The sequence below is a fragment of the Ahaetulla prasina genome, chromosome 5 (genome assembly GCF_028640845.1).
Source record: "Ahaetulla prasina isolate Xishuangbanna chromosome 5, ASM2864084v1, whole genome shotgun sequence".
NCBI lineage: Eukaryota > Metazoa > Chordata > Lepidosauria > Squamata > Colubridae > Ahaetulla > Ahaetulla prasina.
In genome coordinates, this window is record NC_080543.1 from 55,668,180 (window position 1) to 55,694,577 (window position 26,398).

Consider the following 26,398-nt stretch of genomic DNA (forward strand, 5'->3'; position numbering starts at 1 on the left):
AGTTGCACTGCCTCTTGCAAGAGAGGCTGAGAGTGGGTTCCCCCCAGGCGGTTCACATGAGCCTTTGCGCCACATTGTCCGTTAATATTAGAATGTCTTGATTGAGAACAATGTCCTGGAACGATAGTAAGGCCAGATGAATGGCCCTGAGTTCTAACCAGTTTATGTTGTGGGTCAGGTCCCCTGGGGATCACTGACCCTGAGCCATGTTCGACCCCAGATGGGCGCCCCAGCCGTGAAGACTGGCATCTGTTGTCAAGATTAGGCGTTGGGGTTCCCTGAACTCTCTGCCCTTTGACAGGGATGGGAGATCCACCATAAAGAGAGTGTCTGACTTGTTGTGGAAGTTGGACAAGTATTGGTGGCGTAGCTGTGTGTGCCTTTTGATAGGGAGTAGAAACCACTGCAGTGTCCTGCAGTGGAGGCAGCCCAAGGTACAATGCCGATGCAGGAGACCAGTTTCCCAAGAGTTGGGAAAGGGTCTTTAAAGGAATAAGGCGTCTCTTGGTTACCCCTGACTAGATTCTGTAAATTGGTGAGGCGCTCCTGTGACAGATAGACCCGGCCCTCGATCGTGTCTATGATGGCCCCTAAGTGTTGGATTCGATTCGTAGGATGTAAGTGACTTTTGGCCTTGTTGATCGAGAAGCCGTGGGCTTCTAGAACCTGAATGGTTGTGGACAAATCCGCTGCCAGGGTCTCTGATCGAGATTGAATAAGGAGATCGTCCAGATAAGCCTGGATTCTGATTGGAATAGCCGGAGATGCGCTGTGAGGCGGCCATTAGCTTTGAGAAGACCCTGGGGGCCGAGGAGAGCCCGAATGGAAGGGCACAATATTGGTAATGGAGACCCCCGTGGCAGAAGCGGAGGAATCGTCTGTGAGCCGGAAGGATAGGGACGTGTAAGTATGCCTCCGTCAGGGCTACTGGCGTGAGAAGTCCCCTCCCGGATGCCCTCCAAGATGGACTGGAGTGCCTCCATCTTGACCCGCCTGTAGACTATGTGGCGGTTCAGAGCCTTCAGGTCGAGGATTGCTCTCCATCCCCCCGAGGGCTTTGGAACTATGAACAGTCGGGAGTAAAACCCCCGACCGTGCTGATCTCGTGGCACCGTTTGGATGGCCTGAATTGAGAGAAGATGTTTTATGGCCGATGCCACGAGCAGCCGTTTTCGGGTTGCAAGATAACGGGCACCTGGCGAAATGGCCGGGGTGGAGAGAATTCAGGATAGACCGAACCTGATTGTCTCCCTGACCCAGGAGTCCGAGGTGGACTCCTCCCATTGGCTGGCGAAGGCGCCAGTCTGCCCCCAATGGGAGGGACGGGCAAGCAGTCAACGTGAGCGTCTGAATGGGCGACCTCTCCCCGAAGGGCCGCTTGAAGGAACCCCTCTGACCTTGACCTGCCTGTCTATCCTGCCTATCCTGTCTACCCTGTCTGGGGAGAAGGGTCTTTGGGTTCTGGAGTTTCCAAAGTTAGAATCAGCCGCTCTGAAGGGACGAAAATATGGGGTTGGTCTGGAGTCTGAGCAGGGGACATGCTTGGAAGGATTTTGCGCTTGTCCTTGGTCTCTATAAGTAAAGGATCCAAGGCTGCTCCAAAGAGTGAGGTCCCGAATAAGGGGCTGAGGCCAACCTCCATTTGTTTTTGGCGTCGGCTTGCCAACGCCTAAGCCAGAGAAGGCGTGAGGATACTGTGGAACCAATCGATTTGGCAGCAAATCGAGAAGCATTCAGGGTGGCATCGGCTGAGTATTCGATGGCAGCTATAATCTTGTTTAAGTCCTGATGTGACCGGGAGTCAGTGACTGGTAAGCGGTCCCGCAACTGTTTTAACCATAAAGGGCCGCTCTATTAAAGAAAGAGGCCGAGGAAGAGGCCCTAACGGCCCAGGCAGCCGCCTGATGACTCTTAATCAGGGTTTGTTCGGCCCGTTTGTCTTCCGGGCGAAGGGTTTCCTCTGGAGGACCTGTGACCACAGATGGCCCTGCTAATGCAACTACTGGGGCATCAACTGTGGGGATTTGCAGTAATTTAAGGAAGTTAGGTTCCAAATTATACAAGCGACGGTCCAAGGCATTAGGATTAGGACCAGTTATAGGAGTGTTCCATTGCCTATCGACTACTTCCACAAAGAGCTTGGGGGCAGGCACCTCTTCTGTCTCGACCACGGAACTGAAAACAAGTCCATGGGTGGATCAGTGGTCTCTGAGGTGGGAATTGGGCCGGACGGGCCACTCCCAGCCGGGTAGTGACCTTGGCCTTGTGTAGCAAAGACCGAAATAATTGTGGGTTGAAGAGACCCACAAAGGAGGGTTGGTCTGGAACCAAATCCTCATCCTCAGAGAGGTTCTCATCCCTAAGGTCCCCTTCATCCCCCAGTGAGGCCCGAGATGGAGAATGAGCCTGGAAATCTTCAGCTTGAGGTGTGGAGTAGTCCTGCACCAAATCGTGACTAGTTTGGGATGCTACATATTCTGAAACCCATGAATGGGTTCTTGTCTGCCTGGAAGCAGTAATACCCCTCTGAACAGCAGCTGCAATCATTTCTGCCATAACTGCAGGGTCATTAGCCACTGGGGCAACTGCCTGGTGACTCACAGGCCCCATTGGAATAGTGGCACTAGAAGGAACCTCTGCTGACTCAAGTACTGGCGGGGCTGCAGGTAAAACCTCCATTTCAGATACAGAAATAGGACAGAATAAATCAGAATTGGGCAGAGGTTGGGATGAGTCTACAGATATATCAGGAGATAAAGTTAATGGAGCCCCAGGAGACTGCACAGGAGGCTGAACTGGTAAGGAGGTGGATTGCTGTTCCTGTATAGTATCAGCAGATTCCCTCACTGCCCTAGCAATGGCCCTATCCATAGCCTTCTGGCGTTGTAGGGCCTTCTTTTCAGAAGTCTTAGAAATAGCCTTTTGGGGCTTAGAAATGGAGGATTGAAGTGTCTCTGACCTTGTGGGTGCATGAGAGCTCGAAGCACTAGGCCCTGGGCTTGGACTGGTCTGATGTTGCTTCCTTTTACTAGGCCGGACTGGAGGAACGGCGGCCATCTTGAAAGGCCTAACCGATAGTTAGGCCTCAAACCCCACGTGGACAAGGCCTGGATGCGAGGCCTATGAGCCTTTAGAGGCCCAAGCCAAGGCCTATTACAGAAATGACCTAGGACAAATTATAATTAAATTACCATTTAAATAAAAATTCAGTGGGAAATTTTTCCATTCTCTAGGGCCTACTAGGTATTTTGCCACGTGGCTAGTAAAACCGGAGGTGGCTAAAAGGGTAATCATACTCACAGACTGAAGGCCTCAGTGAGTGGCCGGAGAGCCAGTCGAAGATCGATGCAGAGGCCCTGCTGAGTCACCAAGCGATCGGGAATGAAGCCCGGGGGCGCCCACGAAGATCCGGTGACTGGAAAATAGGCCCATCAATGGCCTGATTAAAGACGCCCAGAGCTCAGGTAAGGGCAGGCTGGCGGCCTAGACCCTTTATGGGTAGGCCGAGGCGATCGGGAAGCACCGGGGCGCCCAAACTTAATATTAATTAAAGCCGCCACGGGGCTGTGTTTTAATTTCGGCAGCCGCCGAATTTGCCAGCCACGGGGAGGCGTAATTGAGGCCTAACAGCCTCCCCGTTCTTCCAGCAGCTTCTTATGCTGTCCCCAGCGGTATCGGGCTGAATCGCCCTTTCTCGCTGGGGAGGGGGAGAGCTCACCTACAATGGGAGCCTCAACCCCTATACCAGCAGCTGGGAAGGAATAAATAGGGCTGAATCGCCCTCCTAATTACTTAAGAAAAGCTTACTTTGGGAAGAATTCAAAGGGAAGCAGCTCCGAAGTGCGTCTGTTCCCAATCAGATCGAGTCTGAAAGCTGGAAGGCACCAGGAGGAGGAGGTGCTTTTCAACTAGCAGACTCGATCCCATTGGATACAGACCGAGTCACTCCCCATGCCTGGCTGCTGGTCCCGCCCTGCTGGAGAAGGACTTATTGGAACTGTTGAATGGACAGTCCTCACCCATTTGCACTACTCAGGTGACCCCAACAAAACAGAAAAACCTCCAGGTGGCCTTAACAATTTGCTTTAAAAATGCAAATGACCAGTTGTCTGCAAGGAGTATAAATTCTTCCATTCCCCACTATCCAATCAGAGCTGAAGAAGCTTCTTGGATGAGAAGTTTTCTTTCTTCAAAGAAAAACCAGAAAGTCCAGTTACCTCTTGAAAAAGCACTTTTGGGACAACTGTGACCTGGATGACTAAGACTCTCTATAGACATACAGATAAAAACAACTGAATAGCTCTGGAACTAGCCTGAACACCACCAGCCTAGTAGAAAAGATGTACATTTAAAGATAGATTGCTGTGCAACAGCACTCCAAGGTATTGATGCTCAATGGGAGTCCCATTAATTGTCATTTATGCCATTTTATGGTGGTGTCAAGCAAATAGAATGCTTGTTTTCTGTTAATTATTAATCTTCTAGGCAGAAAAAGTCAGTGTCCTTCTCATCCCTACCAGAGAAATAGATGAGAGATCCATATAATCTGCATATAAAAGTGCCAAAATCACCAGTTCTGCCAGAACAGCAAGACGATAACCAAGGACCATGAACAGCTGTATTATTGGATTAATCTAGAAATTGAAAAGGGGGCTAGTGTATGGCCTTGCCTTAGCCCTTTTGGTTGGAACAGCTTCAAAGATATGACCTTGAGGAAAGATCTAATTCTCAGTTAAGTGTTAGAGAGATTATATAGGTATGTATAAGAGCAAACTTTTGTCAATGATTGATTGCATTAATCTGTTCCAGTCTTTCCCTTGGGATTAAGTCAAAGACTTGGTCAACAAAAGTTGCAAGGGGAGTTTGGGGAGCTAATAGAGTATGTTTCAGCCAATGACTAGACAAACAATGCTCCAAAGTTGACCTTTCCCCTCTTCTTAAATCAAAATTTCCAAATCCAAAGGCAGATAGTACATGCATTTTGAGACTGCAAAAATGCTACTAGGGAACTTAGATTGAATAGCTTCAATCTAAGCAGACTTAGATTTAAAGCATATTTGGGTATTGTAGAGTAGCTGGGAGATGGCTGTGGAGATAAAGATCTTACAAGCTACAAAGATAAAATAGACTCCTTACAAATGAAAAAAAAATCTCAGGATAGATGAGGAGCTATGTTAAATACCACTTGCCAGGTGTAAATTTGTTGTAATTTTATATAAAAACTAGTAACTTAAAATCGTTAACAATATTCCTTTAAAGAGGCCAAAGCCTGGATATGCCATCCTGCTTGGATACTAAGAAAAGTGTGCAGCAAAATGACTTCCTAATAAAATGTCAATCCAATTCTATCAGAATAGCTGCTGTAATTATTCTGTCACCTATTTACCTGTGCAGGACATCTGAATGCACCCCAATCTCTTAAGAAACCTTTTACAATGATTGCTGTTTAAATAGCAAATTCTTTTACAACCTTTCAAAACTAACATGGCTGTTATTATCATACATTAGTATAAAAAACAAAAATATTCTCCCCATGGGATATTATCACTTCTGTGTAAATTTTAAAAAGCCTTCAGCAGTCAGTACAAGTAAAGTACATCCTAACACTTGGCACCAGTTTACAGTTAATCTTTGGGCTGCAAGGGGAAAAAAGAAACTAAAACCAGCCACTCTCTAAAAGTCTACACTATTAATCCATGAAAACAATTAAAATTCATGCATGGTTACCCTTGACGATTTCTGCCCACATCTTGGAATTTATATTAACATACTTAAAAATGCATTTGTGTCTTTCTAGATCTATTTTTAAACTGAACTGATATATTCCAATCATTAGATTTATAAAATGATTCAGTGCATGCTAATTATTACAATTTACTCAGTGCAATCAGGCTTATTCCAATGGAGCAGTAAGACTGCACTTCTAATTTAACGGATAGAACAGTAACAATGGGAAGCATGCTGATAATTCCAAACCCCTGCTAGTAACAGGCTTATAAGGTACCAAGCTTTTGCTGCCTTTAAAAAAATGTAATAATTTTATAAGATATCACTTTGTATTGTTCCCAGAGACAGTTAGACTATCTCTAATAACGAATAAGATCAGAGATGTTAGCCCAGTTATAATTTCATGTTTTTAAATAAAGACACCAGCATAATGCATTTTTGTTACTGATTCAGATCTGGAAGAAAATGCTTGTGTGAAGAAGAGCTTCATCTCTCCCAATATTTTGAAGAGCAGTTAAATCTTAGCTTTTCTATAGATTTTGAAGATAGAATTTATGTAAATTTATCTGTTCTGGAAGTATTAAGTGGTTTGCTATTACTGTATGATATTCCTTGGTTTTAAACCTAATTGGCAATGATTAGCCACCTAAGTCTTTGCACTGAAGCAGCAATGTAAAACCTCATGTCAATACAGATTTTGTTTTATTCAACATATCCCATTCTATTTAAACAAATAGAAATAAGAACTGATATTTGAATGTCTATATGCAATATACAAGCACACATACATACTTTACATATCAAATTATAGCTTGATGAATAGTAGCTGCTTTTTCCATTTTTAAAGAAGAAAAAAATAAGGATAAACCAGCATGATGTGTTCTATTTAGATGAACAAAATGTGCTACAACATAATGAGAAATCTGTGATGACTAATCCTACCTAGATTTATTTGGAACATAAAAGACATTTCAGTATAACAAACTACATGTAGCTTCTATTCTATTCTTCATTACAGAATAAAGTAATAAATAAGCATAAAGACTTACAAGAAAACTGAATTTTAAATTGCAGTTTAACTATAAATTTTTATTTGTACTGAAACATGTATATCACTGTATTCAAGTATTTTGATTTTTAAACAGCGTTCCTGATATTAGAAAACAATTCTTCTAAAATACAGTGACAAATGTTTACATTATATAACTTTTACCACTTTATTTTGTAAAATAACTAGTATAGTCAATTTATTTCTATGCTTCATTTTTGGTTAAGAATTTCTTGCCATATTGTTTGAATTTTCTAGAATAGTTATTTAGATTTGAATACTTCAAAGTACAGTAGAAAAAAATCACTGGAACAACACAGATTAAGAAATATGTATGTATACAGCCTCTGCCAATATATTACACATACTGTATCAATATCTTAAACTAGCAGACAATTAAATGGCTGCTACAAAAGCTTCAACTGTAATGCCCTGAAAACAATTAGGTATCCAAAACAATAATCTTTTCCCCAAAAAGTGGATTAACTATATTCCAATCTAAGCTGCCAACCAAAGTAAGAAATTGTACGTAGTATACAAAACAACAGAAATGACAAAAATACAGACACATTTATGGAAATTCAATTATTTAGAATGTTTGAGATTAAAAAATGCTGTAAAAGGACCCAAGTGGGTATATTTACAAGATTTCTTCAAACTCTAGAGATTTTGTTTTTGTTTCTAAAGTGTCTTTATTCTTAATCAGAAGACTGGGTAGGCTTTTATAATTTGCAACTAGACTCTTGCAGTAATCCAACAATTTTACAACAGTAAATACAAAGGTTTTATTTATATTATAAATATTAATGTCAGCAATAATATTTTTCAGCCAATATTGTGAAGAATTGCAAAACTTGATTCCACTGCAGATAATCGTTGTTCTAATGCTTTCAGTATTGTTTCTGCCTGTTAAATAAAATTTGAAAAAAATCAATTTAATATACCACTTTTCTCCTACTTCATCAGTACAATCAGAGAACTCATAGTGGATACTACCTTTCATATCTTATAACTGATATAAATAGGGATTTGGAACTACATGATACATTGGTCTCAAACAAGCATTATGCAAAGAGCATAAGTAGTTGCATGAATAGATAAAAATAGTGCTAATATGTTTAATCAAAAAAACAATTATATTTTCATACAGAAGCACATAGTAAAGAACAAAGAAATTTATTTCTTTTCTACCCAAAGTTTCCCTTAGCTGTTATTGAATGATTTTACTTGTGTACTAGCTGAATACCCGTGCTCTGAAACTATGTGATCGGGCTTGATAAATCGACACTTAAGAGTTTGAAAATTAAAGAGTAGTTACGATCGGCCTCTCCTCTTCTCTCCCTCAGGCTAGCCCCACAAAAGCCACTCCTCTCTTCTTCCCTTCTCCCCCTAAATAAAAGATTTAAGAGTTCATCATAATACAGCTACATAAATAAGTATAGAAGGCAAAATATAAATACTGAATAATTATCTTACCCTTCCTAATGATTCTTCTAAACTAGCTCGACTTTCAAGTGTGAGAGGTTCCTCATCAATGTTAGCTTTTTGTTCTGATGACCCTAGGGTATAACTTAGACATTTGTACAGTTATAAGCAACATAACAATCATTTATGGGAATAATCATGACTAGTCATGACTGTAGTACACACTGCAATAGTCCATCAAAGGATGAAAGATAAGAGAACAATTCTCATTTTTCTGTAGTAGTAATAATTAATAATAATACTATTGAATCTATTTATGAATTCAAAATATAGTAAGTAAATGATCAATCAACTCAATGTCATTTTTAAAATAATGCCCAGAAGACCAACCCTTGTAACATTCTCCATACTTGTAATAAGTATGGAAATTTGCAGGAGGAATTATGTTAATGTATAGTAGCAAAAAATTAGAAAGAATGTAATGGCATCTTTCCACCTAACAATTTTTTATTGAAATTTATTACAATTTTATTAAATGGCATAAGATCCTGTGATTTGTTTTTTAATTACATTAATTAGTTGGAAAAGGTGCTAACAAACTCATTCTTTTTCATTTGCCGATGAATCTATTTTATTCCCACAATGAGGTTTAGAACCAAAAACTTTAAAAAAGAAAAACCATTGTGATTAGAATTATGCAAACACCAGAATTCTAAGAAAACAATATACACAATGTCAACAATTTTGATGTACTAATATAAATATGTGATAATAACTCTTATCTTTGAAAGGCTAGTGCTGTCCCACTTGAAAACCATCATGGATCCGCTGTTAGACCCCTTGTAATTTGCATACTAAGCAAACTGATCAACAGATGATGCTGTTAATATGGCTCTGCACTACATCCTACAACATCTTGAATCTTCAAAGACCTATGCAAGGGTCCTTTAGGGTCCTTTAGATTTTAGTTCAGCATTCAATACCATTATTCCAGACACTCTTCTAACTAAGCTAAACCAGCTACAGGTACCTGAAGCTTCCTAACAAACAGGAAGCAGCAGGTGAAGCTAAGAAGAATCACATCAGATACCTGTACAATTAGCACAGGGCCCCCCCAAGGCTGTGTGCTCTCCCCACTTCTCTTCTCTCTGTATACCAATGACTGCATCACTAACGATCCATCTATTAAACTACTGAAGTTCACAGATGACACAATATTGATCGGTCTCATTCGAGACAATGATGAATCTGTATACAGACGGGAGGTTGAACGACTAGCCTCGTGGTGCGACCGGAACAATCTGGAATTGAACATACTCAAAACTGTAGAAATGGTGGTAGACTTTAGAAGAAACCCTTTCATACTTCCACCTCTCACAATACTAGAGAACACAGTATCAACAGTAGAAACCTTCAAATTTCTAGGTTCTATCATATCACAAGATCTAAAATCCACAGCTAACATCAAAAACATCATCAAAAAAGGACAACAAAGAATGTTCTTTCTGCGCCAACTCAGTAAGCTCAAACTGCCCAAGGAGCTGCTGATTCAGTTCTACAGAGGAATTACTGAGTCTGTCATCTGCACCTCTATAACTGTCTGGTTTGGTTCTGCAACCCAACAAGACAGACACAGACTTCAGAGGATAATTAGAACTGCAGAAAAAACAATTGCTACCAATCTGCCTTCCATCGAGGACCTGTATACTGCACGAATCAAAGAGGGTTGTGAAAATATTTACAGACCCCTCACATCCTGGACATAAACTGTTTCAACTCCTACCCTCAAAACAATGCTCTAGAGCACTGCACACCAGAACAACTAGACACAAGAACAGTTTTTTCCCAAACGCCATCACTCTGCTAAACAAATAATTCCCTCAACTACTTACTAAATCTGCACTACTATTAATCTTCTCATTGTTCCTATCACCCATCTCCTTCCACTTATGACTGTAACTTTGTTGCTGGTATCCTTAGGATTTATACTGATATTGTTTCCTGATTGCTTGTTTGTAGCCTATGACTATCATTAAGTGTTATATCATTAAGTGGTAAAGTGTACCCTATGACTATCATTAAGTGTTGTACCTTGATGAAGGTATCTTTTCCTTTATGTACACTGAGAGCATATGCACCAAGACAAATTCCTTGTGTGTCCAATCACACTTGGCCAATAAAAATTCTATTCTATCTCTGGAACTTATATCTATTTCATAGACTTTTTTCATAAAGAGATAAATATAATGTTTGGGGGGGGGAAGGAAAAATGAATAGAAACTCAATACTTGGGGGGGGGGAGGAAGAAGCCATTTCTGATGTAGTTTTCTTCTTCCACAAAGCAATAGCACAAAGAATGATGCTCCATAAATTTAAAGCAACAAAAAATACCGGTAATAAATAATATTCCATTAAACTTGAAACATTTCATTTGCCTTTGAAAAAAAAATCTGTAATTGAAAAAGTTAAATCTCCAAAGTAACCAATTCTACTTAAGAGATTATAAGGAAAACGTGAAAGGTTTGCTTACCTTTCTAGGGAGTCTATGTTTAAGCAAAATAAATCTCGTTTATAGTCAAGATGTTTTGGGGTACACCTATAAATATTTCCAAGTTTCATGTTACAGCCAGAGCAAATTAAGGTTTCAAGAATGCTGTAAAGCAAAACATCAGATTTATTTTTAATTACATGCTCTAATTTAGAATTTCCTGCAAATGAAACAAATAATACTGAAAATTCCTGGAGAAACAGATATAATCTCTACAGATTTTATCTACACATTCCAGTGGTGGGCTGCTCCCAGTTCACCCCGGTTCGGGTGAACCAATAGTGGCGCCAGCGGGAGACTCTGCCCACCGGCCCAGATGTCATCAAAAACGCTCGGTGCATGCACAGAAGCGAGTGAGCGTGCCCATGCGCTACTGATAGCAAACCGGTAGTTCTGGGATTTGAAACCCACTACTGACACATTCAGGGTTTCTTCATCCATTTTCCTTCCTCTTGCCTTTTGATTTTACAGTTGGTCTGATAAAATGTTCAAAAATGAAAAACAACATACTATGTTATTGAATGGTCTAACACAAATATTACTATAATATTAATTTGCTGGGTTCAGATAAATTAAAGAATAGGGCATCTAAATATGGTTACTATTAAACTACATGGGCATTTCAAAAAAAAAGAAGAAGCTTTGATCAAAAGTAATCAGCTACAGCAATATGAAGTTCTGCTACAAGTCAATTATAACTTTCATTCTGAAGTTCTTATCATAACTTACCAGCCAGTTTCACCTGCCTGGCTTGAAAGTTTTTGCTCTTTGTCTATTGAGACATTGAGTGTAACACCTGAAATGTGAAAGATACATATCAAAGCAAGCAGTAACAAAATGTTCTCATAAAAAGACAGGCCACTTTAATAAACCAAAAAACACAGAAAGCAATGACAAGATTGTATGATACTTTTCGGGCCAGGAAAGGTTACACTTTCCTTTTAACAATTAAACATATTCCATTTGGAGTAGGGGAGCATACAAACCATCATTCAAATGAATATGAGGGGTCCTTGGTGCTCTCTGAGCTTGTTTTCATTATGCAGAGATTTCCTTACCCTAACTAGGAGGTTACCTAGTTAGAATAATGAAATGTCTGCAAGAAATGTCTGCAAGAAAACAAGCAAGCTCAGAGAGGACCAAGGACCCCTCATTTCAACCGAGCTATAAATATTCTCCTTTATTGTTATCAAGTGAATATGTAAAAGAAAACTAAAGATGAGTAAAAAAACCCCAATACAATGCAGTTCAACAGCATATGCAATCTAAGGAACAGATAAACCAGCTTTGTTGAACATGAAATTTGTTGAAGATCACCAATAGCAGCAGTGACAAACTACAACTTCTCTTGGGTTTGAGATTTTGACCAACAATATCAGGTTCTTAGAAAAAAATAAACCCTAAATAGTCTTGCAGTCCAATCTAAGAAAGGGAGAAGAGTTTAGCCTATAAAATATCGCTGCTGACAATGACTTCAAGTACCCAACTTACAATTTCTGTTGTTAAGTGAGACATTTGTTAACATTTTATGACCTTTCTTGCCACAATTGTTAAGTGAATCACTGCAGTTGATAAGCTAGTAACATGGTTGTTAAGTGAATTTAGCTTCCCCACTGACTTTGCTTGTTAGAAGGCTGCAAAAGGTGATCACATGACCTTAGGACACAGCAATGGTCATCAATATGAACCAGTTGCCAAGCATCTGAATTTTGGGCACATGCTCCTGGAGAGGTTTACAAAGGTTGTAAGTGTGCAAAATGGTCATAAATAACTTTCTTCAGACCGGTCACTTAAATGAACTGTTGTAAGTCGAGGATTATCTATACTACGTTACTTAATACAGAACCGCAACCCGAGAAAAAAGCAAGGCAAGACGCCAAGAGCGGAAATTCTTTCGCCGGCGCCTACACGGCTGACAAGGCCGTTGCGCGCCTCGAGGAATGGAACGGGGCGCTCGCGCGGGAAAAGAATTTCGACCAAGAACGCGCAGCGTTGCTAGGTAGCCGCCCGCGTTTTGTTTTCTGTTTTTTTCCACTGACTCTTGAGCAGGATGCAATTGGTCTCTTCGTCGTTAGTCTCCCAGTTGAGCGTGTCTCCTACAGGCCGTTTACATCCGGCGCACAGGAACACCATAGGCAGGTCCTCTGCATTCGGCCCTTCCTCGTTACCGGACTCTAGATTGTCAGAGAATGTTACCACCGACTGAGAGGCTTCTTCAAACTGGAATGCCGCCATTTTTTCCCCAAACCACCCGCGCCGAACTCCGCCTTCTCCCTTGCCTCAATACCGGAAATAACGGGCGACCCCTCTCTAGCACGTCAACAGGGTTGTTTCGTTTTCTTTCCCGAGGAGAGGAGACAGAAGTAGTCGCGAGGCAAGGAAGGCGGGGGGGGGGTGTGAGGATTTGTGCGCATGCGTACCAGCTCACGGTCTCCCTCAAGATGGAAAGACATCCTCCGTTGATAGATTCGCCGCGGAAGCGCTTTGAACTCGACGGCTTAGAGCCGAGATTGCTAGACTGCGAGCGTGTTTCGCCTGAAGAGCGAGAAACGTGGATGCCGGCTTCATTTACTTCTGAATCGTGGCTAGCATTTAGACTATACTATTCTATAATACAGCCCTGCACTTAAAAAAAAAAAGACTGCGTAAATGTATAAAAAGCAAAATAAACTGGTGGTAAAGCCTAAACGTGTGTTACAGATAGTCGTGGGGACCCTGCTGTGCCAACAAATGCTGCCCTCTTAAACGTTTAATACTTCTCGGGATGCAGGTAGCTAAATCAGACAAACCCTACCCCAAAATGAGAAGTTTTTAACAATAAATTATGTAATCCTTGTCAAATTTCTGTCAAACTTGTTAGGAGGTATGCACTTGACAAGCAGCATCTGATATTCTAAAATGAATTTAAACAGTTGTTGAACAATGTAGATGCAAAATGTTTTTTTTACTGTTGGCATTAGATTACAGTACAAACAATAACACAGTGGGCCATGGCTTGTACTTCAAGCAAGAGACATTCAGTGTCATTTTAACATTTGGCAGCTGTAACAGCAGAAATGAAGGTCAGCCTGAATAGTTCTGCTATCTCAATCTATTTAAGGAAGTCAAATGAAAATTTATTTGCACAATTACAACTCGGCTTTATGGAAACACTAGCTTTGTGCTGGATCTATTAAGAGTCCAAAGCTACCTTGGTTATACTACTGAAATGACCAATTCAACAAATTATATTGAGCGCTATGAATATTACTTTGATTACCTTGATCTATCTCCAGTTGATGCAAGTAAGCTGAAAGCCAACAGATGTAAGTACTGCTGTTCTCTCCACTAATCAAAATAAATATTTTATTTCCCTTAACTAAAAGGGTAAGTCCCTCAGATATAAATATCATAGATAAGGTAGGAGAACCAGGGAAACCTTAAATTCTATGGGTGGAGATAAATTTAATCTTCCTTCATGGAGGCAGGTTTTTGATGGCCAGTGTTACATCTAGAATACAAGGAAATAGATCCTAAGCATGTTTTATTCTTTTTAAATAAAATGTATTCAATTTTAATGGATTAATTTAGAAAAATATCTCTTGAAAGTAACTAGGCAGGCACCTGCAACTTACGGTATGTTTTAAAATAGACTATTGAAATAATAAAATAATAACAGAATAACAGAGTTGGAAGGGACCTTGGAGGTCTTCTAGTCCAACCACCTCCAGGCAGGAAACTATAACATTTTAGAAAAATAGTTGTCCTCTTAAAAACTTCCAGTGTTGGAGCATTCACAACTTCAGGAGGCAAGTTGTTCCACTGATTAATTGTTGTGGCAGGAAATTTCTCCTTAGGTTGCTTCTCTTGATTAGTTTCCAACCACTGCTTCTTGTCCTGCTCTCAGGTGCTTTGGAGAATAGTTTAACTCACTCTTCTTTGAGGCAACCCTTGAGATACTGGAACACTGCTATCACGTCACTCCTAGTCCTTCTTTTCGTTAAACGAGACATATCCAATTCAAGCAACCGTTCTTTATATGTTTTAGCCTTCAGTATGCTAATCATCTTTGCTGCTGTTCTCTGTACACTTTCAAGCATTTCAACATCTTTTTTAAATCGTGGCAACCAAAACTGGATGCAGTATTCCAAGTGTGATCTTATCAAGGCATTATAACGTGGTATTTCAATTTTAACTTTCACTACTACTGTACCCTAATACTCATTGATCTCAATAAGTCTCAGCAGACTGAGGATGTTAGTTTCCATTTATAGTGGAAATGTTGCATGCATTTTAAATACCGCACTAAAGAAAATCTCTTGAATAATTAAACAGAATAAAGGATATATGAATTACTTGTATATAAATATGCTGATTTTCATATTCATTTGAAGAGTTCTAATTTATTTTTCAACAGATTCAATTGTCATAGGCTTTTGGATTGGACTTGTTTCTTTCGTGGCATTACTCTTCTTTATTTTGTTCTACATTTCTCGATCTGGTACAACATCCATGAAGTGAGTGAAATATCTTTTATTCTACAAATGATTTTTTAGTTATAAATTTTGTATAGCTCTAGAAAAATTGGTATACATTGAAAAGACTGTGATTTTAACTCTTACATATGAAAACCACTGAATTTAAAGTACATAATAAACTAAACATAGTCAGGAGAGTTCTTAATTATTTGCAGTTCAGTTTTTCTGAAAATACTTTTCAACATCTTAAAGATGGCAAAGTCCTTGCGATGGTTAGAGTATTTAAAAATACAAATAAATAAATCCAAGCAATTTATGTATTTATCACATGTTGCATTTAGTATCGGAAATGTGACCAATAACCAAAGAAATTTGTTGAATCTCAAGAAAAGATATTGAAGGGTATTTACTGAATATTGCAAACATATCAGATTTCTATAAATTTCTTCATCTCCTACCTCCTACAAAATTGGCATGTTAGATCCATATTTATTCATTTCAGTTTACTAGAATAGAATAGAATAGAATAGAATAGAATAGAATAGAATAGAATAGAATAGAATAGAATAGAATAGAATAGAATAGAATTTTTTATTGGCCAAGTGTGATTGGACACACAAGGAATTTGTCTTGGTGCATATGCTCTCAGAAAAGATACCTTCATCAAGGTACAACATTTACAACACAAATGATATTAACATTATATTATTATAATATTATAATTATATAATATAATATTATTATAACAAATATTAAACATTAATTCTAACTAATGTAAATTGAAATAAATTAAATTGGATCTAAACTGCCAAATTTAGTGCTGCTTTATTTTAAAGATTACATCATTTTTTACTTGGAATATATACTGTATATCTTAGACATAGTGTTTATCAATTTGCAGAATATCACAATCTGACAGCCAATCTCATAACCTATCTCATATTGACAACCTCTCAGTAAGTGAGCAATAGTTCTATACAGATAAATATTGCATTGCTGGTCATTGACCAAATAAACATTACTGGGACTATTATAGAGAAAGATATTGTTATTAAAAACTGATTTAGCATTGAAAACATGCTAGTTGAAATCCTCACTGTTATAAAGTTCAGTGTGATTTGACCCAATAAATTTATTATATGAACGTTTGGTTATCAGTTATTACTGATTTCCCATATTACCTGATAACAATTTAAAGATAATCAAACTTAATTTAGCAATTTTGTTCTCAGGACTGGAGATTCAAAGAAGTTTCCATGGAATTATTCAGAAACTATTCATCAAAATCTTGTTAACAATGACACTGTATGAACATCTGTAGATAACCAAGGAGAAAAAATTGAAGGGCTTTGTTCAAGTAATAGATTACCATGTCACCATACGGACAATTCAGTGTAAAACCTTCTCACAAATGAAATATGAAGCCCACTACATATTATAATATAGTATAATGTGCTAGGAGGAATACCCATGTAAAAAAATATGTATTTCTTTTTTAAAAAAATACTTTGGCTTTTTCATTATATAGCAATCATTGTAGTATCTAATACAAAAACAAAATACCAGAAAATATGAAATCCACAATTTAATTTTTTAAAAAATATCAAATGAGTTATACATAGATGAGACAACATTTTAACATTATATATACAGATTAAAAGCTAAAAGTCATGCTTCAAATCATTCAGGAAATTGAACAAACCAGAACCAGATCTCTATTGAACTAGTACTAGAAATAATACATTGCTTTTATTTTTACACAATGTATAATGATTGTTATATTAAAAAAAAAACTGGCTAAATCCAAAGATTGACTTTTGTCCTAATTGCAAATAAGTTGTGATTGATTAAGACTAACTAAAAAGTAGTTATGCCTGAGATTCAGTGGAACAAAATTCAGTGGCTCTATATTATAAATTATTCACTTTATAAAATACAAACATTTCTGTGTATGTATGTATATGCAACATTAAACTTGCACATCCTTTTATCGGAATAGAATATATCATGTATTGGAAGCAGCATTACTACAAAAAATATAAAAAATGTTTTTTCTTTTCTGTAATATAAAATATACAATAGTGTTGTATAATGTTGGGCAAAGTTTTACAATGAAAGGTATACTTCATTTTCTCTCTAATGGATTGAAACAATTTATAAAAGCTTACTTTCCTTTCCAACCAATTTAATATTATCAAAGCTTATATCCCCACGAAGTACACTGGAGCAGCTTTGTACATGTTAATTGCTGCATGGACTCTTTACACTTCTGATAAGAAAGTACACAGAATTCTTTCTCAGAAGAATGGCTAATTAACCCGTAGGAGTATACCTCTATGTCCAAAATAACTTTTATATTTCAAAAGTAAATCTGACGCAGAATGCAATTCAACTTGGGAACCATTTAAGGATTATAATACTATATTTGAGTTTATACCATATCTAAAATTTCAAGTGATAATATTCTAATTTTCAGTGATTTGTTTGGACAGAAATTATTATAGTTATTTATATTACTTTATGATTTATAATGTATTGATTTTACTACTGTTCATATATTATTTGGATTTTAAATACGTTGCAATTTTTCAAACCACGTAGGATAGTCAGTTATATAAATCTAATGTTGAAAATGTTTATCTTAATAAATTTCATTTTAGCCAATTTGATTTGCTTGTAAATACCTATGATTCACTTCATGCTGTGCGTTTTTGGGCCCCTTTTTCTTCTATTAGTTTTTTCTCAAACTTATTAATAGTATATGTTAATAAATATAATAAATATAACTTATTAATTCATAATAGATAATGAAGTCAGATTTCATTACACCCTTACAGAAAATAGCTAAGCACTTTTGCAAAATAATGTGGCAGACAATTTCTTGTAAATGTATATAACAGACTAGCCTGGTAACATGACAAAAGAAACAAAACAAGGTATAACTCTGACACTACTGTGGTCTTGTTTTCTTTCAGCCAGTTTCTGGATCCAGATATGGGATTGTATGAAGCCTGTGCATTATGTACCTTTGAATTAAAGGAATGGTTTCTTATAGTTGAGAAATCACATTTAGCTGAAGCAATATCTGCATAGGTATTATTTTGAGGTTTTTATCTCACAATATGGACCAGGTATAAGCTTCTAACAAGAAATAAATACTCAACAGTAGTTACAGTATTTACACATGAAATCATTATGCAGTAATATGATTCAAGAAAACTATTTCAACATTGGTTATTGTTCTTACGAACATTTCAGAAGCTTCAGAGAAGGAAAAACTCCTTAGGAGTGTGGAGATATATATATATATACTAGGGATGTGCATGCTTCAAAAATAATTCAGAAAAATATTCTTTATCATTTTTTTTCCAGGCTTCTATGTGATGAACTTGTTACAAAGATACTGTTTTTGAAAAGAACACCCCATTGAAGCAACTTCACCTTTTAATCTGATTTATTAAAAGAGAAGCCTGAAAAGAACTGCAGTTGCTTTAAACTGGGATTGTTTCTCTATTTCTGCATATAACAAAACACTACTTCTAAAACCATTTTCAAAGCATACCCAGCTCTAATGGATATCTTTATTTCACACAACAGTAAACATTACTCTGTGTTTACTTTACTGCAAAATTATTAACTTCAAATCAATGTTTTGTTCATTACTTTTTCCAGCAGTTTAAAACACAATATACAAAAACAGTATTTAAAACCAGCTTTGCCAAATTCTGAAAAAATATAAATTTATTTTAAACCATGCCTATTATAACATACAATTGTAATACTGTTAATAGGAAAATAGACACTGTTTTTGAAACAATTCCTGTAGAATTGTACGCAATGGTTCTTTTTATTTTATTTTTTAATTACAAAATAGGGAAGTTGACAAATGTTTAAGATTGAATATGACAATGAAGACTTAAGAATGAGTATATGTCTTTGCAGAGAGAAACCATCGAATCTTCAAATTCCAACCTTTTTTTGTCATTTCTTTCAGTATCGGTTGCTCCACATATTAGTTTAATGTGTGTCATAAACATGTCTGGTTGCCTTCCTCCTAGCCAAATGTCTCCAATATAAATTGAAGTAAGGAAAATGCTTGCAGCTAGGAAAAAGAAAATGATAATTACAAAAGGGGTATGCATAACATGGGAAAACAACTTTGTTTCAAACTTTAAAGAACCTACCCTATGGCTGAAATTTTGTCATGGTATGGCAGGCCAAAACCCATAACACTTTGGTTTTATACAAAGCAAAATTTAAGTGACGGAGTTATATATGCTGTTCCTTCACCTCTTAGCAAATCGCAACATAGCATATCCCTCTGGTCTACCCTCAATTTTCTCAGTGCCTTCCCTTCTCAGCCTCTGTTGATGTCCCAGTATGACATGTGCCACCATGCCACCCAAGAATTGTTCCCATTAGCTTTCCTCCCTTCAGTTACTGATGTCTTGGCTTTTCATGTGCTTCTCCCAGCATACTTCTACCCTGATTGAAATAGACCTTTTTTTTGTTTTGTACCGAGAATAACTTGCATTGAGAATGATTTAGATACCGGATATCCAACCTTTTGGCTTGCCTGAGCTGCACTGAATGAACAGGAATTTTCCTGGGCCACACATATAATTTATAATATAGTCAATGTGTATAAATCGCATAATAACTCTAAAACTTTATGGTCTTGTGGGGGTGCATTACTAGCTGTCCAGGACTACATGCCCTCTGCATCTGGCAGGTTGGACATGCCTATTTATTTATTTATTTATTTATTTTTATTTATTTATTTATTCAAATTTGTATACCGCCCTATCTCCCGAAGGACTCAGGGCGGTTCACAGGCACATAAAACATTTATATACAATTAAAATAACTATTAAAAAACTTATTCTAATGCCAAATATTAAAAATATAAATATAAATCTTAAAACCAAATTTAAACCCCTGTAAATTTAAAAGTCTACAAATTTAAAATCTAAATTTAAAATCTAAAATCTAAGCCAGTCCTGCACAGATGAATAAATGCGTCTTAAGCTCGCGACGGAAGGTTCGGAGGTCCGGAAGTTGACGGAGTCCTGGGGGGAGTTCGTTCCAGAGGGTGGGAGCCCCCACAGAGAAGGCCCTTCCCCTGGGCGTCGCCAGACGACACTGTCTAGCTGACGGCACCCTGAGGAGTCCCTCTCTGTGAGAGCGCACAGGTCGGTGAGAGGTATTCGGTAGCAGTAGGCGGTCCCGTAGATAACCCGGCCCGTAGATAACCATGCCTAGTTTAGATATTCCTAGTTATTAGTATTTGAGTATCTGATTTATAGATTTAATTTAGTCTTCAAAAGATCTGCCATGAACATTTCATTTTCCAGTAGAACCCACCCACTCCAGTTATAACCTCAGTTCCCCAAAATTAATATTTGAATAGCTACTAGAAATATTGTATTGTCTTGACTTAAAAATAGCAGAAAAACTAATACTTGAAGACTCAAACTATTAAACATTACTGTACCTTTTAAAATAATATTAAAAATACCTATGGAGATTCTTAGTCATCCAGGTCGTGGTTGTCCCAAAGGTGCTTTTTCAAAAGACAACTGGACTTCCTTTGGTTTTCCTTGAAGACATTTTGCTTCTCATCCAAGAAGCTTCTTCAGTTCTAAAGTTCTTGGACGAGAAGTGAAATGTCTTCAAGGAAAAACAAAGAAAGTCCAGTTTAACCTTTGGGATATTACAGATAATTATATACTAAAACCCAATGTTCTGAACTATTATTTGCCCTTGACCGTAACCCATCTTCTGGAAATGTTAATCTATTATGATATATAGCAAATTCCAAGGTTTCATGAAGCAGAACAGCCTTTTTCAATTTGACAATTTCTAATCGTACCTATAAGTTAATAGACATGAAGTTTAGCTTATGTCAAAGGCAACATGTAGAGAAAGGACAGTACGTTTTGTGTAAAAAAAAATTACCTTTGTTCACTTCTGTCACTTCAGTGAGGCAGAATTTTTTTACAGCCCCATGAAAATTATTTTCTGTCAGGCCCTGAGATTCTAGTAGATGGAGCATGATTCCATTAAGCACAGAGAGCTCACTCAATTTCACAACTTCAGAGGCATTACAGATGCTACTATAAAGCTTAAATATAGCCTTTTTCAGGGTTTCATCTTTAAGAATATAATCCAATATAATGTTGTTTCCAAAACCACATTTTTTAAACCACCAGAAAGTCAGGAGCGCATTCTGAATATTCAAGTTGCTATCAAGGAAGGCTGTCACAAGCCATCTAAATACTAAATAAGCAATTTTGCAGGTAAGATCTGGATTACTATATCCTTTCTGTTCTGTTGGAGATTTTGCTGATGTTTCCAGTAAAACAGGTTCCCAGTGGATAAAAATGGATCTCAGAAGAGTTCTACATTCATTTAAATAAACTTCTTTCCCTACAGAGATTGCAGCTGCCTCTATTTCAATTTTACTCCTTCTCTGAGCTAGTCGTATTGATGCTTGAGAATGTAACCGTGGTTTGTTCCTTTCTGTATTTCCTGAAGTAGATAAAAGCAAAACCCCTTTTATAAACAATGAAACAAGGGAAATCATTGAGTAATTAAACAGTACTAAGGCTGAGATGAATTGACAGATGTCATGCAGATTAACTTCCTAGTGAGTATGCTCATTACCTCAAAAAGTAGCAATTTGAAATTAAATAAATGCCAGCAAGTTAACTATGGCACCTCAATTATTAAAAGCAAATGTTAATAATTCATATCTAACAAGATCTCTGGAACAGCACCCATTTTGTGCAGCAAAAATATCTGTATCAAATGCATCAAAGGCTTATACTCGTCTTTAAAATTAACATCAACGGTAGCAGTTTAACTAAACAGAATCAGATACATGTTCACATTACACAAGATAAATTTGCTTATACACTGTATCCCTGCATATTTTCAAAGTATTTTAACTCCCTTACAGTTCTTCCTCAGTCATTCCTCCCTCATTAGGGATTGCATTTCCTGAGGTAATCTTTGACAAACTAAAACAACTGACGATTTCCCTATTTTCAATGCCTTTGTGTTATATAAAAAACTTTTGACACTGACATTTGGTGAGGTTGAGCATGAAGATATTCAAATTAATTTGCCATCATGAATCGAGATATTTTCAGATATATGCCTGCTGAATTCAATATTCTGTAACTCATCTGGCAAACATATTGTTTGTGAGAGTTATTACAAATGCAGGAATCTATTTTGATCTCAGAATAAGTGGCTGTTTTTACAGCATTTGCTGAATCTGGACATTAATATTACATAGCAACTCTCTGAAGTACTTTGAGAATACTTACTAAGCAATTCTTTGATTTGGTATTGTTGTGCAACAACATGCAGGTCATCCTGAAGTTCCATATCTTTGCTAATTATACTCCACTTGTACAAAAGTACCAACACATCATTGTTTGAAAGGATATGTTCATTTGCAACGAATCTGCCCATTTGTCTGAAGGCTTCAATAACCAGAGCACGGTATTCCAATACAGAACTTAATACACTGAAAAACTGAATAAACTCAACAGGATCCAAGTTGGTTCTATTCAGCAGAAAACAGGGGATAAAATATTTATATCATCTCACATTATGCACAATATAATTAACTGCTCTGTGTTGATTTTGTTAGGCCCAAATGGTTAACCTTTCCTGAATGAAGCAAAACAAGAAACTGATGGATAATTTATACATTATTGGAAAACATTACAAATATGACATAAATGTTGTATCTATATATTAATCTTATAGAAAATTAGTATAATATGTGCCTTGGAGCCAATGACTTACCAAATTTTATGGCTTCTGAATCTGTTGCTCCCTGGATGTGGAGCAACCAACTTTGACTCAATCCTACCAAAACTAAGCCATGGGTTATTAAGATCCATTGGATCTGGGAATATTAAATCTTTAACCAATGCAATTTGGGGTTCCTGCTCTGTAAGCAGATGGCAGCTGTGGTCATAAAGGCATTTGGGCAGCTCAAATTGGTGCACCAGTTGCATCCTTTCCTGGATCAGGAAGCTTTTCAGTGAGTCATGTCCTAGGCACCTTCTGGCTCAACTACTGCAAAGCTGATAATTTTAACTTCCAAATTCTTTCTTAGGAATGTGAAGACATGAGGAGGAAAACCATAAAAGATACATTTATTTTATTGTTCATTAAGAATTTAAATTAGATTTAACATCTCTCTTAGATAAGAATATCTGTAGGGGATGAAGATAGGTCAAAAGCCCATCTAAAACAAAGGCTCAAAAGAATATAAGTAGTTGATACCTACGTATTCAGTTCTGCTAACAGGATCCAAACTACTGTGAAACAACTTTAAGAAAAGCCTCCTAAATCAGTAGCAATGTGAGATAGAAATTCCAAATGATACAAAGCATGAATTATGGAAGATAGTCCTGACTTCAGCAGAAAATATTAATGGCTGCCTAGACTGGGCTAGATTATGATGATGACAAATATTACTCTTATTTAAAATGAAAAATTCTTTTTGTAAAGGAAAAATATATGCCAAAGCAGTACAACAATACCATACCTTAAAAATGGATAATAATTACCTGATGTGGTTAAGAAGTGTGAGCAGAACATAGAGAAATTCATTAATAAGTTGGATGGGAAGCAATTTCTGGTTTTCTTTTAATTGGCTAGATGAACTGAGTGAAGTTTGCTTATTTCCTAAATTAGTTTTCCAAAGAGTGTCGATTAAGGAGATTATACATATTAACAACTTGTTTTCTAGAAACCTAGAAATAAAAAAGACAAGTATTTCAAGAAACATTTAATTTTATTACTCTATGTTTTTACATTATAAAATCTCACATTTTTAGGAACTGACAAAATAGTTGGAACATCTGAATTCAATTTCTTTTATATAAATTTAATATTAGTCCTTACAATTTGGTTTTAAAAAGTAACTTCTAAGCATTGTAGCATTCAGGATAATATAAGACTAGTTACCAGTTACTTTTATACTAATTTCAATTATACAATATTACATTCTTCAGATTTTATTCAAATAAAATTTTGAGTAAGTCACTTTGCTTTAAGTGAAGTCTGATATTTTTAAAAGAGATGGCATATTTTGAACTGAGTTTTTATTTGACCCTGAAGTACTTCTTAAGCTTTTAATAAACTTACATGTCATTTTTCTGATTATTATTCAATTATATCGAAGTCTAAATATGAAAGAAGAAAACATACATCTATGAAAGTCAATGTCCCCAGAACAATTAGATAAATTAATTGCAAAAGGTTTAAACTGCTTTATTGCATACTGTGTTCTTTAAAAATAAATTTAATTTTAGTCACTTACTGAATTGTTACAGAGAGGGAGGGGAGTGAGGGAGGAAGGGAAAGAGAGAGAGAGAGACAGACAGAGAGAGAGAGAGACAGAGAGAGAGAGAGACCAATCACATCCCTGATTAGCATAGAGGCCTAAAGAGATTTCTGTGTACCTTTTCTCAACAACAGATAACAGCCAAGTTAAAAGGCTATGGTCCCTTATGAGTTCATAAGCAGCTTTAGTGATGTATGCAGCATTTTGAAGTATTTCCAGAATCTGATACTGAAAAGCAAAGCAAAACAAAACAATACAATACAATACAATACTATTAATAAAAGAAGATGATAAAAGGGAATTTTCTAACACCATGTTATAGATCCGGATAGCATCTAATGATTTAATAATAGTGGCTACAATTCAACTCTAACTGTAAGAGCTGGAGTATTTGGAGAAATACTAATTATTATATTATCTGTGCTCCTATACTATCAAACTTCCTAGGGAAGAGAATAAAGTGATGTTGCTGTAGTTGTCGCAGTATTCATTAAATTTTCTAGATTGAATTTCAGTTGTCGGAGCAATCATACTAACTAAGAGAGGAGCCAATATAGGGCGACTAGATAGATATGCAAGAGTCTGGGATAATGAATGCTCAGGTAGACTACAACAACTGAAGAATATGTGTGTGTGCGTGTGTGTGTACCCAAACATATTGGTAAATCCATGTCAGATTAGGCTTTTTGGAAGTTTTTCTATTTCCTGGTCTATTTTTGTGTTATGCAAATTCTATACCTGAATACACAATTTGTCCATCATACATCAAAAAATCCAAACGGCAATAACATCAGCATGCAGATTCTATATTTTCATCCAGACTAATTTGAAATTGCATTCAATTATATTCTTCTGCTTAAGGTAGTTTTTTGCTCCAAAAGGGTCTATTCCAAACAGGAGTGGAAAGGCGGTAACCTTTCAAACTTGCTTACTCCTGGTGGCCTCTCTCTGCCATCTTCCACAGCATTTCACAGAAATGGCAACCCTCTGCATCAGAGTTTAAAATCTCTCTTAGACTAAAAATCCAACTGACTGCAACAACATTTGGTAAGTTTCTATATTTTTTTGCTTCAAATGTTACATTTATTACAGAATGTATCCCGTGTTTCCCCGAAAATAAGACCACGTCTTATATTTTTTTCAAACCCCCCCCCCAAAAAACCCTTGGCTTTATTTTCGGGGAGGTCTTATTATTTTGGGGTGCGTGAAGAAGATGGGGATCCTCTTGCCGTCATACCTGATTTCCAGCTCTGCGTTTAAATACTGTATTTTCAGGTGGAGGCTTATTTTAGTGCATGCGCTCAAAGCCCAATTGGGCTTATTATCAGGGGATGTCTTATTTTTGGGGAAACAGCTAGGCAAGTGTTCAATTTACACTGACAGACTCAGATTGACATCTTGGGTTAAAAGTGTAAATGTCATTCCTGCTCTAAATGAAATAAAAACCATTTTATTTTTAGAAGAGTTTTACCTGCGTTGCTTCATCACACAATGGGCTATGGAAGAAGGACAGAATGACATGGAAAATTCTTTGATAATCATACAGCTGATAGCAGTTTTTATCTCTGAGACCTTCTCCAATAATAGCTAGAACCCATTCACGCTCCTTTTTGTGCTAGAAAACAAAGAAAATGCGTAAAGTATCATCAAGGAATCAAGCAAAATTACATTATAATTCTTTTTGATGTAGAGAGAATGCTGAGTCCAGACAACAGATGTGCTTCAAAAAGGAGAGTAAAAAAAAATTAGAAACCCTTAAACCACAGTTGAACCAATTAAATTCCAGATATACTAGCAGGTATTTTTCCATTTACAATTTA

General features: G+C 37.0%; 4 protein-coding genes across 5 annotated transcripts in view; 1 reads left to right on the forward strand and 3 right to left on the reverse strand.

Moving 5' to 3' along the window:
- Nucleotides 1–2,115: 2,115 nt before the first annotated feature.
- On the reverse strand, nt 2,116–3,393 carry LOC131199920 (uncharacterized). The gene is made up of 2 exons (XM_058186214.1): nt 3,301–3,393; nt 2,116–3,166 (listed from the first exon to the last, which is right to left on the reverse strand). Exon 2 carries the CDS (start codon nt 3,055–3,057, stop codon nt 2,116–2,118), a length of 942 nt encoding a protein of 313 aa, XP_058042197.1. The 5' UTR covers nt 3,058–3,166; nt 3,301–3,393.
- A 3,019-nt stretch (nt 3,394–6,412) lies between these two features.
- MIS18A (MIS18 kinetochore protein A) lies at nt 6,413–13,021 on the reverse strand. Its single transcript, XM_058184837.1, has 5 exons — nt 12,788–13,021; nt 11,478–11,544; nt 10,731–10,853; nt 8,252–8,345; nt 6,413–7,681 (listed from the first exon to the last, which is right to left on the reverse strand). Exons 1-5 carry the CDS (start codon nt 12,981–12,983, stop codon nt 7,601–7,603), a joined length of 561 nt encoding a protein of 186 aa, XP_058040820.1. The 5' UTR covers nt 12,984–13,021; the 3' UTR covers nt 6,413–7,600.
- Nucleotides 13,022–13,050: 29 nt separating this feature from the next.
- Nucleotides 13,051–18,717, forward strand: MRAP (melanocortin 2 receptor accessory protein). 2 transcript variants are annotated; one of them, XM_058184839.1, is made up of 3 exons: nt 13,051–14,053; nt 15,145–15,244; nt 18,578–18,717. In XM_058184839.1, the coding sequence occupies exons 1-3, from the start codon at nt 13,957–13,959 to the stop codon at nt 18,633–18,635; spliced, it is 255 nt and encodes an 84-aa protein (XP_058040822.1). In that variant the 5' UTR covers nt 13,051–13,956; the 3' UTR covers nt 18,636–18,717. The 2 variants fall into 2 exon arrangements, with proteins under 2 accessions (XP_058040822.1, XP_058040821.1); XM_058184838.1 differs by lacking the exon at nt 18,578–18,717 and adding an exon at nt 16,438–16,626.
- The window catches only part of URB1 (URB1 ribosome biogenesis homolog), a 62,881-nt gene continuing 53,621 nt past the window's right edge, over nt 17,139–26,398 (reverse strand). Inside the window, exons 34-39 of the mRNA XM_058184836.1 lie at nt 26,050–26,193; nt 24,697–24,806; nt 23,800–23,985; nt 22,540–22,781; nt 21,164–21,736; nt 17,139–19,307 (exon numbers count right to left, since the gene is read on the reverse strand). Coding sequence (XP_058040819.1) covers nt 19,096–19,307; nt 21,164–21,736; nt 22,540–22,781; nt 23,800–23,985; nt 24,697–24,806; nt 26,050–26,193 — 1,467 coding nt within the window. The 3' untranslated portion in view covers nt 17,139–19,095. The remainder of the gene's footprint in view (nt 19,308–21,163; nt 21,737–22,539; nt 22,782–23,799; nt 23,986–24,696; nt 24,807–26,049; nt 26,194–26,398) is intronic.